Genomic DNA, 14,431 nt, shown 5'->3' on the forward strand with positions numbered 1-14,431 from the left:
AAGGAAAAAAGAAATACGTTACGGTTTCCTCCTTTTAGAAAACGAAAACCCATCTCCGCGGGCGCCGAACGTCGACGAGCGCTTTCCCACGTGACACATTGGAAAAGGGTGAAAGGTGGAATAAAGAAAAAAAGTAATAGGAAAGAGAAAAAAAAAAACTCAAAAAATATGCATACGATATATACGAAAATATAGAGGAAAAAATTAAGAGAGAAAGTGCGGGAGAGGAGTGGAATGTGATAGATATATCGCGTTTAAAAGCTGTGCGTATACAACGCGTATACGTAGACATAATTATGTAGAGGAAAGGGGCTGAGACTGAGCGATAGAGACAAAAAAAATATGTATATGAAAAATAAACCGCAAAAGGGTGGGGGATGATGGATCGGGAAACGTTCGATCGAGGATGCTCGCCGACGTCAGGCGCGAGAGAGAATGCTGTCTTTATTATTATTATTATTACTATTATTATTATTATTATTATTGTTATTGTTATTGTTATAATTATTATTAGTATTGTTCAGATACGCGAGCATTTTGCTGCGAACAGATTTTTACGGCCAACCAACCTCGATTCCCCTCCCCTCCCCCTCCCCTTCTCTACTACCACCCTTCTTATTTATACAAAATTCCTACATTTTCCGGAAACATTATTATTTAGCCAAGTTATATATTCCAGAGTAATTGTTAGCTATTGTTCCATCGTTACATTATAATACGTACAACCTTGCCATTAGCTTTCCATTTTGAAATTGCGATTGATACCCAGGTAGCAAAGTTTGACCCTGCCCGGTGAAAACCAGCCCCTTATTTTTGCTCTCCTACATGATAAAAAGCCTTTTCAGAATTCTAGTTGGTAATTTTAGTGTGCGATTAATTCTACCACCAGCCTAAATTTCATATTTCCCCTATTTGCCAATTTCCCTCCCCGAGTCCCCTAACGTATCGCAATAGCATGAATGTGTGCGAAAGAACGTGTTATTTCAAAAGAAACATCAAGCACGTGCATATACAAATACATATACATGCATAGGTATATGTTGTGTTAGGATTTAAGCGCGATAATTAATGCAGGTAAAATAATGCCAACGTGAATTATTCGCTTTGACTTTGAATATTATTGTTGATCTTTTTATCGCTTTTTGAGATGCTCGAGTGCCACGAAAGGACGTGCGGTTTACACGGACATTTCCAAATACCCGATACTCACGATATACAATGGGAAATACAGACGATGATTATTACTCTTTTAAGTACTTACTACTCTTGTGCATTAAACAAAAACAGAAATGGAAAAGAAAGATCGACTACTATTACTTTTCTTCGGTTGATCGTTTCTTCTTCCGCAACGACGAGTACCCGTAGTAAGTAGATGGATACCGGTGGTCTGGTTAATTTCAACAACGAATCGGAAATCGATTTACTATGGTGCACCACCGAGTCGTTGCTTCGGAAGAACTTACCTTTTCCGTCCGATATTTTTTTCCTTTTTTTCTCTACAATTGATCATACGATGTGTGAGAATTTGCGTGCGTGCGTGCGTGCGAGCGTGCGAGCGTGCGAAAAACGAGACCAAATGGAACCTGTATGTCATTTTTGCCTGTATGTATTTTTACTAGCTACTAAGTTAATAGAAATTTAATGCCATGGGATTTAAACGAATTCAACTATTAAAATATCTCGTCTGAATGTAGAATACGAATCGAGATATACGCAATAGTAGTATATCCCAATTTTGTTCGGCCAGTAGTATAAGTCCGACGAGGTCAGCCAGGCTCGCTGGTTTACGTTTTAAGCCTGTAATAGTTTTGTCCGTTGCAAGTGACCAAGACCAAAGTATCAAATAAAAGTACAATTTCGTCCTTTGAACGATTTCTAGAAAATATTGTTCGGAAAAATATTCTAAACGTATCAATGATAACTTGTACTTTTGCGCGATTAAATTTATATTAGATTATATTAGATTTTGTATATATAGATATTGATAAGAGAAAAAAGAAAATAAGAAAAATGTATTATTTTAAGTAACGTGTAAAAAATTCTATATAATCTTTATAAAATGTCGAAGGGGTTCGCCTCCTTATCTTCGATTTCCATTGAAATTTTCATCGTTTACCTAACAAGACGACGAGGAGAAGAAAAAAAAAGACCTGACGCACGTAGACAAGAACGATTCATTTTGTCAGTCGATTTTATCGATCGAATTATCATAAAGATAACCGGATATCCGTGCTCGTCCTGGTAATGGTCGTACTGTAAATACATAAAAGCGCATGAATGAAAGAGCAGTTCCAGCCGATCAAACCGCCAAATCGATCGGAATAAATTCGACGAATAATCCGTTTATTCGGCGAACGCGTAACTTTTCAACGGAATCAAAAAAGAAAGAAAGAATGGGAAGAAAAAGTATAACTTCAAAACACAAGACGAAGAAAAAGAAATGTAGAAAATTTCCTTCGACCTCCTTCATTCCCTCCGATTCTTAATTTTGGAGGATAAAATATAGTAGCTGCGGCAAGACCTCTATTTTTTTCTACTCCTACGCAGGAGGAAGGAAAAGAAAAGAAAAGGAATCGTCTATGATCTTGGGATCGAAAAATAATAATGAAAGAAAGAAGGGATGAGAAGGGAAGAGAAGGGAAGAGAAAGGAAGTAAGGAAGAAAGTCGATTCGATTGAAGAAATGGCTAAAGGAGTATTATACGAGGCAATGCAACGCTTCGATTCTCTTTAATCGTATATTCGATGCAAGGAAAGCACAAGAAAGAAGAAGAAAAAGAGAGAAGGATGAGGTAGGAGAAGAAACTTTTCGTCGAATCTCGCACGAAACATCCAGATAGGATGGCTAAGTTAAAAGAGAGAAAGAAAAACGAAAAAAAGATAAAAGGAGTGCGAGAGAGACAGCAATAAACAATAAAATTGAATCACCCTGTATAAATCTCGAAGGAAGTATTTCGTGCCGAGAAAAGTGGGTACCGCACGAGAACTTTCATCTTGTCCCTAAAGTCCGAGCCGAGCTTCTTTTTGCTCTCCCATGTGTATATACGTATACACATACTTATGCCGCGTGTATGCGCGCGCGCGCGCGCGAGAAAGAGAGATAGAAGGTCCTTAGGCAGGATGTTTGTTTCACGTATCCTGGAACTCTCTAAGGACGAGTCGAGTCACGTGTGCCACGTGATCACGTTCCACTGCATTGTACTTTCCATCTTCTGTGTGCGGGGGTATGCGTGTGTGTGTGTGTGTGTGTGTGCGTGCGTGTACATGGGTTTCCGTCGAAGGCCATCGGGAACACGTGACGCTAGGCTTCTTCATCCGAACGGCAATCATTCTTGAGTTATTCCAAACGTTGTCATGGCATATACATCTATATATTGATATGTAATATGTTTGCGCGGGGGGGGATGTATTTCATACATACCTCGCGTGTATATTTAAAGCGTGCATGCACGTTTTCTATCGAATCGCTGGCAACGAAGTATGTGCTCCTAACAAATACGATTTTGATTCTTACCCTGAATCGTTGGAGAATCTTTTTACTACGAAATTTTATTCGTGCTAATGTTCAATATTGGTTTTAATTTAAATATTATAAATAATCGTCGCAAGTGGATTTATTTTCGATAAGATATTGTTCGAATTAAAATATAGAGTAAATCGTTGGCGGTGTCATGCCTACTTAGAGATCAAACTAAAAGATAAAAAAACAACTAAACAAAAATAAATCTTTCCAATTAAAATTTGGTACGCAACGCAACAAATGCCGATACCTATTTCTATTTAAAGCTTAAATTAAAAGATAAAATGGAAACGAAAATAAATCAATCGATTGAATTTATGCGTTGAATAAGATCGTCGAAAATAAAATATTATAAACGATTGACGCAGACCGTCCTGCTTAAAAATATAAATTAACGATACAAAATCTGACGAAAGTAAATAAATAAATTCGATCCGTGGGAGGGATAGGTATTGAAAAACGTGCTTACGGCAAATTAAGTTCAACTTAATAAAAGGTTCGTGTCAAAACAGAGAGAAAGCGAGGAAGTAGTACTATATAAATCGGATTTAATTAACTTGCATGGACGACCTTTGAATTTATCGATCTTAATGAAGAAGAGGGTTGAGAACATTAGTAGGAATGTTGCGGTCGTTGTTAGATTCCCTTCAGAAACCTATGGAAAATGTATGAGAATCTTTTGACGATACGACTCGATCTTATTGTCCTATTTCGTAAGTCGAAACGTAAACGTAATAGTCTTCTCTTTTAGCGAGATAGAAAGAAAGTTATCGTGCTCGTGGATGTTATAACCGAGAGAGAGAGAAGAGCATAGGAAGCGAGGTACGCGAGATCTCGCAGGCTTATGTAGAACGTACGAGGAAGACCTTTATCGAGTCAAAGCGGTATCTCGTAGAGGGCTTCGCTTAGAGTCGAGCCCTTTGCGACAGACGCGAGCAAGGAACCGAGAGAGGGAGAGAGAGGGAGAGAGAGGGAGAGAGGGCAAGCATGTGCTGGCGTTCGAGCGTAGGACGTTGCGCCAGCACCGCGAGAGGGAAAGAGAGAGAGACCCCTTCAAAGCACATTCCCTGCTGCGTAACCTTTTGACCCGCCACCCTGCCGCGTAGACAGCTCTTCGTCTCGTTCTCCTCTCCGAGGAAGACTTTACCCACCCACCCACTCTCCTCCTTGTTGTCGCAGAACACAAAGCCTTCGTTTCTTAGAAGAGAGCACATTTACGCATGCCATCTCCCACCCATTCCTCTCTATTCTCTCTCTCTTTCTCTCTCCTTTTACTTCCGCTTTTCTTACGTATTTCTCTCAAAACAAAATTCCAAATGCAAAGAGATTCGCGTTGGATACGAGTTCTCTCTCTCTCTCTCTCTCTCCCTCTCTTCTTCCTTTTCAACGGAGTTACTATTATTTCTCTATCCGCAAGTTTTGTTTTAGTTAGCGAATGAGAGTAACGGCGACAGCGAGAAAGCGAGAGAGAATCAAATTGAATAATATATGTATTTAAACGGTTATTTCCAAGTTGGACAATATATAAGAACGCATTGGAAAGGAAGAGAGAGAAGAGTATCCGAGAGTACGAGACTACGCAAAAAAGAAGAAAAAACCGATCGATTTTCAAACAACATCGTCAACGGACAAAATATGTTGTTATAAAGTTGAAAAAAGATAAATAGATAGGAAAATGGGAAGAAAGAGAGAAAGAGAGATGGAGAGGGAGAATGAAGAGGAAGAAAAGATATAAATATTTTTGCGGGCCTTCGATGTCGTCATCATCGTCGTCGTCGTCGTCGTCGTCGTCGTCGTCGTCGCCGTCGTCGTCAGCCTTTCGTTCCGTCCTTGCAATTTTTTTTTGTCGCTTTCCAAAGCTCCGGCAATAATGAACGCGTCAATTTTCCATCTGGTCCCATCTTTCTCTCTCTCTCTCTCTCTATTTCTATCTATAATTCTCTATCTCTCTATCCTCCATCGTCGCTCAGCGTCCCCAACCCCCTACTGTCTCTCCCCTCCCCCTCCCCCACTCGTTCTCATAGTTCGTGCCATTTTTTTCCGACGCTCCTTTCATTCGTTATCGTCCGTTTGCTAATGGCATACGATTGCCTTTCGCGTCTGCTCTCTCTCTCCTCTCTCTCTCTCTTGACTTTTTTGTATTTTTTAAACGAGGAAACGTGCACGTGCGAGAGACCTTTACTCTCTCAGCGACATGCGAAGCCATCGGTGCCCCGTTCCATTTCCGAACGCAGATCGACGTACATGGAAAATTGGGAAAAAAGAGAAGGAGATATGGCAAGAAGATGAAGAAGATTAATAATATTTGCGAGTTAATAATATTTGCGAAAAGAAAACGTGCGTAGTGATTAAAAATGTGAATTAATGAATAATTTTTATACAATTGACTAATAAAAATATGATATGCGTTTTTGTTCCACAGCATGCACGTATGTACAAATGTATAATAATTTCTGAGAGTGTATGTGCGTGTAAGTGGGTATGCGGCGTGTGCATGAGAAATGAAATATCGAGTAAAATCGATCAAATTTTCTAAAAAAGAAAACATTTTTCTATTACGAACGATATATAAGTATAATTTATATGACATAAACGATGTACCAATCACAAATACTTTACTGGAACGAACAACATTTACAAAATAACAAATCTCGAACAAAAGCACTTCTCACAAGCAATATCAGAACTACATATATATATATATATATATATATATATAAGAGCACGTCTATAAGCAACACATAACACACACGCGTGACCGCACGTTGCGCATCGGTGGCACGCGAAAAGGGAACTTGAAAAGGGATCTTTATTCCCCCTCACTCTTGAAGCGAAGAAAGAGAGGGCGAATAGAAATAGAAAGAGACGACACAACGCAAGGAAAGCTTGCTTCTAGCAGAAACTGCATCCCCCTTTTACAACACACTTGCATTGTCGCAAAAAATATATATATATATATCGTATATTTATATTAATATACATATGCATACATATATATATATATATATCTCGCCCCTTGTTTAGCCAACCGTCGTAAGAAACCCCCCCTTTTAGACCCCCACCCTCTCGTTTGGTAACCACCCCTTTTAGTGACATGTTTACCAGCCAGTAGCTTTAAGTTTTTGGAATTCGTGTATGCAACAACTCGTTTACCCCTTTTTCCAATTTGACTTGTGTACGTGTTTATTATACATATCTACATATATATATCTATTAATATTATACCTACACATTTGTGTATATGTATGCATACATAATTACAATATTCTATGTATCCATACATTTATCAAAAATAAAATACGTTCGTTAAATGTGTTTCATTATCTTATTCTTTGAATAAAAGGGTTGAAACAAATTTATAATGAACGGATGACATAAAACACAGAACAAATAAAAATACGACGACCTGCGAATGTATATATATATATAAATATATATATACATCGAACAGTCGTTGGCTTTCTGGTTTCTTAACTGAACTAACTTACGTTTTTTTTTGTTTTCAGCTGCACAGATTCCACAACGCGGAAGTAAGTATCATTGAGGGTTTCATCGAGCGAAACGTTACATCTACTTTCTTTCTCATTCACATTTCGCACCCTCTTTGACGTGAAAATATAAAAAGATTAGTAAGAATTAACGCTGAAATTTGTATCGCGATTAAAATAATTGAATATTTGGATAAAACAAATATTATTTGATATAGATATTTCCTATCGAAAATGTCACTTGTTTTTTCTCGCGTCTTTATGATATCGAACCTTATTATAAGTTCATTATCGAAACGTCAAAGAGTTAAAAAGAGTTATCTTCTTCTAACTTTTAAGTTTGCGTGCATTTCAATTAAATTTCTATCGTCGTCTCTCTCTCTTCCTTTATTATTGTACCATGAAAGAAAATAAAAGATAGACAAACTAAATTTTGCATTTGCGACAATGACACCCTGCATATAGTAGAAGAAGAAAAAGAAAGAGAGAGAGAGAGAAGCATTCGATCAATCATTCGAACTCTTCTTTGATGTTTGTTATAATAAATATAACGACGCTTAGGTATATTTCGTAGAAGCGATAGCTGTTTTTTTTAGGGAAAGTTTTCAAACGAATTTGTCTATAAGGATATTTGAAATTGCAGCATGCAAGAGGAAAGACGAGATGTCGAATCAGGCAGAACACCAACAGCCCGCCCCCAAGAAACCGCGGCTGGTTTTCACAGACCTTCAGCGCCGTACTCTACAGGCTATTTTTAAAGTAAGTATTGTCATTTCCTTCCTTCTCCCCTATATTTCTCGATCGATACTCATCTTCCGTTTCACAATCTATTCTCGATTTTGATCGCGATCCCTTCGTCTTTTTATCCTGTTTTATATTTTCTCTAATTCATTTGTCAATCGGTTAATCATTCTTATCTTTACGCGTTGCTTTATACGTTGTTCATTTAATTCTTTATGATTTTGCGTCGAGGCAGGCTCGATATTTCATTTCTGCGCAATTTTTTCCTTTACCATTTTTTCCGGATTAAAAAAGTTTCCTACTGTTTGCGGGACGATGCACATTAGTTTTATTTTCGCGTGTCGTTGATTTTACCGTATGATTCAATGTCGAGTAAGATTTGACAACGATTCAGTTTTGTATCATTTGTCGATCGATTAATTATTTGTATTTTTTTGTACATAAACATCGGTGGTTAAACTTTATGATTTTGAGTAGAATGAAATTTGCGCGAAAGATTACAAGAGTTTAATAAGATTTATTAATCATCGGATTATATGTATTTGCAGATTTGATTATCATTATCATCTTGGCGAAACGTAAAATGTCACGTTCGTAGATTTTTCGCGTGCATATGGAAAATAAGTTCGTCCTCGAGTGGAAAGATAGGTGAATCGAGTCGAGCGAGCATCAGGCGCGCGGTGCGCGCTGCTGGATATCGATCTGTCTTGAATAATTTCGTGGCCGGTTCTTTACTTACACGCTCTGCATTTCCTCCTACCAGCCCTCCGTCCCTCTTCTTTCTCTCTTCCGAGCAACCCCTTCAACGAGTCCTCGTTGCAAGCATCGAGGATCGTGTCGTTTTAAGAATGGACACCTACCTACCTACTACCTACCTACCTACCTACCTACCAGATTCAGAATAAGTGGCAAATATTTTAACGCTTAGCCCACTCCTAAAGACCATTTAGAAGCTTCAAAATTATTCCTATGCACACACCTATACGTTTATTATATATATATATGCCCTTTTCGTTAGACGGCTTTACACGGAAATCTTTTTTTTGGTTTATCGATCGTTGCGAATAAATATATCAAGTATAATATTAATGGATTGAAAGAATTCAACGTGCAAATTACTTACGCGAACGATTCAAATACGTAACTCTATTTATTAATCGAGAAAATGGTGAATCAATCGATTAATCGATCGTGACAATTTCGAGACGAAACGCATATAGTTTCATTTTTGTTCTTTTTCATTGTTAGTTATAATCTATTGGAAGGATCATAAATTTAACTTTTTTATTATCATTGCCGAACAATGGTAAAATCCCATAGTCGAATTTAATGATATTTCTGAATATTGAACGATATAAAAGATCTTCTAATAACTTAGCCTCGCAAATAAATCTCAACGTATAATCGATTAAAATAATTCTCAGAAACACGCGAAGAAATGGAAAGGGTCCTTGTTTGGAGGTACCTTTAGGTCTTTGGAACGGTGCCAAATAGTTCACGTATTGGCCTTAGCCCAGTTAACGCGTTCACATTCGCTCCGTTTCACATTCCATTTGATTTCTCCCCTGATTATTTGGTGTTCATACACACACACACACACAAATCATTTCTTCAAACTTTTTTCGCTGTTTCTATTTCGATATCTTCGGTCAAAAATGATATTTATACTTTAACCATGAACATAATATTATAATTAATTAATTCTAAGGGCATTCATTTATATAGAAATAAACGATACTATACCATTCATAACGAAAACGCCTTAATACGATATCTAACACGAATTCTACAATGAAGATAAAATCAGGAATATTTTGCGAACGATGGAAAAAGAAAGAAAGAAAAAAAGAGAGTACATTTTTCTCTGTAATTCATTTCCGAACGACCTCCACTTCGTATTCGAGTTAGGATTCCTTTTGTTGCATGGAGGAAAATTCACTTCTTTTGTCAACTTCGACGTCCTTCTAAACGATATAAATAAAGTACATATACAGGAGAATAAAATATATACACTAAACATATATATATATATACATGTTTGATATGTACATATACAAATGTATATATATAAAGGTGTGTACAGTGATAGAATGTGTAGATGTATAGAAGCTGGGAGGACAGTGGCTGTCATGGAATAATCACGATGTTCTCCCCGATAGTGTCCCGTATTTCCAACAATTGATGCGCCGTTCTATACCATGAGAGAGAGAGAGAGAGGGAGAGGGAGAGGGTGGAAAAAGAGGGTTGGCACGGCGTCGAGTCAGAGACATCTTCGTTTCGTTGTGTATCGCTAACTCACGCTCCACCAACGAACGCGAACGGCCAGACAGGATATCAATATTCCCCTTACTTTACTTAAACGAAGTTCAACGAACGAGAAATTACGAAATGTAATTAGAGAGCAGGAGTAAATTTGAATATGGATAAGTATGCCCTCGGCGAATAGTAACAAGTTCTATCATTGATCGAAAGAAAGAATTTACTTTTCTATATGTATGGGATATAGATTTACGTCGATGTGTCCATTTCTGTGTTAGCTTTCAATTTCTTTTTTCAATTTTTCCTTTTTCTTTTTTCAAAAATATATCAAGAGTTATTACGAGAACGTTGATACGGAAAATGTTATAAGGATGACGACGACGATGATAAATGTTAACGCTAGGATATTTAATTGCGTAAAAACATAATCATTTCCGTCGTTCGTAAATTTGTTCGTCGATAATTCTCTACGCGTATCGTTCTTAGGTTCCAATTAAATCATCTAAATATGATAGGAAGGATAAATAAAGCGTGTAAATCGTAGACCACGTCAAATCGATGGATCTTGTTATGCGAATCGGAGGCGGCTTCGAGATTGATTCGCGATAATAATCGTTACGTTTGTCCTACGATCGATATATATATATGTATATGTATACGTATATGTATACGTATACGTGTGTACACCTATACACTTCGGCGTAACAACCGCGTTCATTTTATTGATCGTCAGGCTGTGGAACACACGTTGAATAAGAAACGTCGTGTTAAAAAGGAAACGTGCTTCGGAGTCTCTTCGTTTACAAGTTGCAATAGTATGTGTCTCACTAACACAGATTACCGTAAACTCGATGAAAAATTTCGACGTAGTGGCTCTAGTAATGCGTTTTACTTAAAATCAAATTTACGAAATAAAATTTAAATGTTACTCCTCAAAGGATTTTTCTTTCCTATAGTGTAATTTTTTGTCTATATGATGTCTCTTTTTAGAAATTCGCGTCTAAACAAAATTTCGAACCTGTCGATAATACATAATCGAATAATAATAATAATAATGCGCCAAAAGTGTTGATTAACGCGTGCAAATTCATAGCAATAATATCATTTTTATTTAATAATTAAATTATACTTATACGAAACTTATTTTGAATTTTTGTTACAAGGGGTTAAACCATAGAAAAACGAAACTATAATACCACGAAACGATCATATTAATAAGTTGTCGAACTTAATCGAGGTTTTAAGGGCAACCGGTATTAGAATCTAGGTCGCAAGATTAATTAACGAATTTGAATATTTCAAATCGTTTTTATAAGAAACTCTTTCATTTCCTTAACGTCTCTCTATTCCTTCTTTTACTCTCTTTCTTCAATTTTCTCATAATTACTTGTTAGTATATTTTAAATTCTTACAGATGTATTTACTCCCTTCGCGTATTGCGGATAAATTCTCTATTTTAAGATAAAGATTACTATTATTAAATAATACGTGAAAAAATGATTAGGTAATAAAAGGAAGTTGGTCGTATGGTTCGCTACATTAATTAATACGGAAAAAGAAAAAGACAAACTAAACGAAATAAGTAAACTTCATTGATAATTCGTTGAGCTTATTTTTTCGTTAACGAGCTTTGTACGCTAGTTATTTTGGATCACCCTCGATATGTATTATTAAAAGCAAACGAACGAACGCGTTATATGATACAGGATCGATAAATAATCCGCGTGATTAAGAAGAAAATCGAATAATTTCTTTCGGAACGGATATGACGAATATCCTGTGAAATCGAACGTGTAGATCGATGTAATAATCGATGAAATTTTGGATTTTGCGTTAAAGAACTATAAAAATAAGTTTGTACTGTGTTCGTAGGAGACGAAGAGGCCGTCGAAGGAGATGCAGGTGACAATCGCGCGACAGTTGGGCCTTGAACCGACGACGGTCGGTAATTTCTTCATGAACGCTCGACGGCGTTCCATGGACAAGTGGAAGGACGAGGATCCGAAGACCGTGGCGGTCGAGGAGGGACAGCTATCGCCAACAATAGGTATCGGACAGCGACAGCCAAGCGACGTTTTGTGACACACGTCCGACCACGAGGAGTACCACGACGAGTCACCGGAGGAGGATCTACCCTTCTCGTAAGGGTCTCCTTCTCCGCCTTCCTTCTCTTCCCACCGAGCGACAACAACCTCTTTTCTCTATCCTTTCTAATACGAGCAAACTTCGATAAATCGATACCCAAGAAAATATGCTTCGAGCCCAATAATCCTGCCCATAATTATGAAACTGCTCTAATCCTAAGTCCAAATTATATTCGATTCGTTTACTTTCAAATAGCGAGATAGATTGCTTTCACAATTATGGGCACAAATAAATATCTCCAATGCTCCAATTTAACCAAATTTATATTTTGTAATGTATTTAAACGCGTTTTCTATTTCTATCGAAAGATTTTCTCCGAATGGGCTACATACATATTACATACAGGGTAGTAATTCACCAAGAAAAGGTCATCTATTTGGGATACGATCCTTCGAATAATCTTCAATTAAAAAAACCTATTTAAACGCGTAATCCGTTTTTAACTAACAATAAGAATAAGTATTGGACAATATATATATATACTCGTAACGTTCGGCAAGCATAATCCAAGGGAATTAAATGTGGGGAATATGAGCAACTAATTTATGGACCATTAAATGAACTTAACGTCATTATTTAACGCGCGATCCTCAGGAGTGATCGTTTCAAATGAATGACCTTCATTCGTGAATCATTCTACGTACAAATGCATCAATTTATCGAACCAAGTCGTATTTCTCGATTCGACCGAAATAATCACGATTGTTTTCGCATATTTCTTGTGACTGATTTTTTGGATAGAAAATTTCAAGCTTTTACGTTCTCTTGTTCTATTTGAAACTCCATCTATGTCAAAGAAAACGACCGAGCTAGGGAAGTATTATGTATACATATATTTATATATATATATATATAGAAGGTCGTGCGTCATATACAACGTATAAGCTTCTACCAATGCCGAGGCAGCCATTATCTTATGTCCGTGATACTTTAGCAAGCAGCAACATCAGTAACAGCAATGGTAGCTTTGGAAAGATACAGTCGTGTTTGAAATTTTTTAATGACTAGTGTGCAAACCTACATATGTATGCATTTCTTTTTCGTTACCATTCAACTTGTTTTTTGTTATATTTGCCTATTTTTCTTCTCGTCAATTTTCTTTTATTGTAGGCAGAAAAAAAAATATATATATTTTTTCAGAGAAATATTTTGACGAAAATGTCGGAGAAAAAAAAATAGGAGAACGGTCGGTCGATTCGAGAAGGTAGAAAACAAAAAGAAATGGAAGAAATAAAGAAAGGAAGAAAAAGAGAGGGAACAAAAAATAGAATAAATTTCCAAACAAATGCTCGTGTTAGGGTTTATCATTCAACGTCATCGTTTGCACGTCCAAAGATATTACGAAGACAAAAAATATAAAGAAAGATCTGCTCTCGTCTCTGCGAGATTCGACTCGAAGGATCCCACCTCGAATTTTATATTTGTTCGTATACATTTGAAATATATTTAAAAGGTAAAATGATCGGCCGGATTAGCTCGAAATTTTCTCGAAATTTGTTCATAAATCGAGGAGGAGTCTTTCGAAAGGTTTACATTTCTCTCTAACTTGAGTTTTCCAATCACGTGCCATAGTTTGCCATATTAGAATGTACGTAAGTTCCTTCTTTAACGGTTCTAGTCTATATTCACATTCCTTCGTAGATGTGACACACGCACACGATACACGCGTGCACGCGTACGCGCAAGGAAGAAATTGCGAAATCCTTTCGATGGAACCACACAACCATCTTCCTTTTTCTAGTCAAAATTCTCGGATGATCGCAGTTCTATTGTGTGTATGCGTGTACACGTATACGTGTACATTTTTTTTTTCTAATAGAAAAAAGTAAAAAGAGAGAAAGAGAGAGAGAAAGAGAGAGACTTCCCGACGAGTCAAAGCGTCTTCTCGATTTTTAAATATAGAAACTAGTCGCCTTTCGCGTGAAAGAAAGCGAACATTTTTACGATGATATCGATTTGCTATTTTAATAATAAAATAAAATAAAATAAAATAAAATAATAATAATATTAATATTAATAATAAAAATAATAATAATAATAATTACAATAATAATAATAATAATAATAATAATAATAATAATAATAATAATAATAATGATATAATATAATAAATAATAGTAATAATAATAATGATAAATAATAAATAATAATAGTAATAATAATATAAATAATAATAAGAATAATAACGGTTAACACTAAGGATAATAATCAAGCGGCTCGTAGGAGACGAGGAAAAGGGTATTCTACGATATACATTAACTTTGACTCGATCGTGGAAA

The 14,431-nt window shown here is 36.4% G+C and overlaps 1 protein-coding gene across 4 annotated transcripts in view; it reads left to right on the forward strand.

Moving 5' to 3' along the window:
* Positions 1–13,370, forward strand: part of LOC122514201 (one cut domain family member 2-like) — a 66,798-nt gene extending 53,428 nt beyond the window's left edge. For 2 of the 4 annotated variants that reach the window (XM_043630861.1, XM_043630862.1), the window contains 3 exons: positions 7,026–7,049; positions 7,651–7,766; positions 11,880–13,370. In XM_043630861.1, coding sequence (XP_043486796.1) covers positions 7,026–7,049; positions 7,651–7,766; positions 11,880–12,089 — 350 coding nt within the window. In that variant the 3' untranslated portion in view covers positions 12,090–13,370. The remainder of the gene's footprint in view (positions 1–7,025; positions 7,050–7,650; positions 7,767–11,879) is intronic. The other 2 variants (XM_043630863.1, XM_043630864.1) reach the window with 1 other exon arrangement.
* Positions 13,371–14,431: the final 1,061 nt, after the last annotated feature.

This window comes from Polistes fuscatus, unplaced genomic scaffold (assembly GCF_010416935.1).
Source record: "Polistes fuscatus isolate 324 unplaced genomic scaffold, CU_Pfus_HIC Scaffold14, whole genome shotgun sequence".
NCBI classification, from domain to species: Eukaryota; Metazoa; Arthropoda; class Insecta; order Hymenoptera; family Vespidae; genus Polistes; species Polistes fuscatus.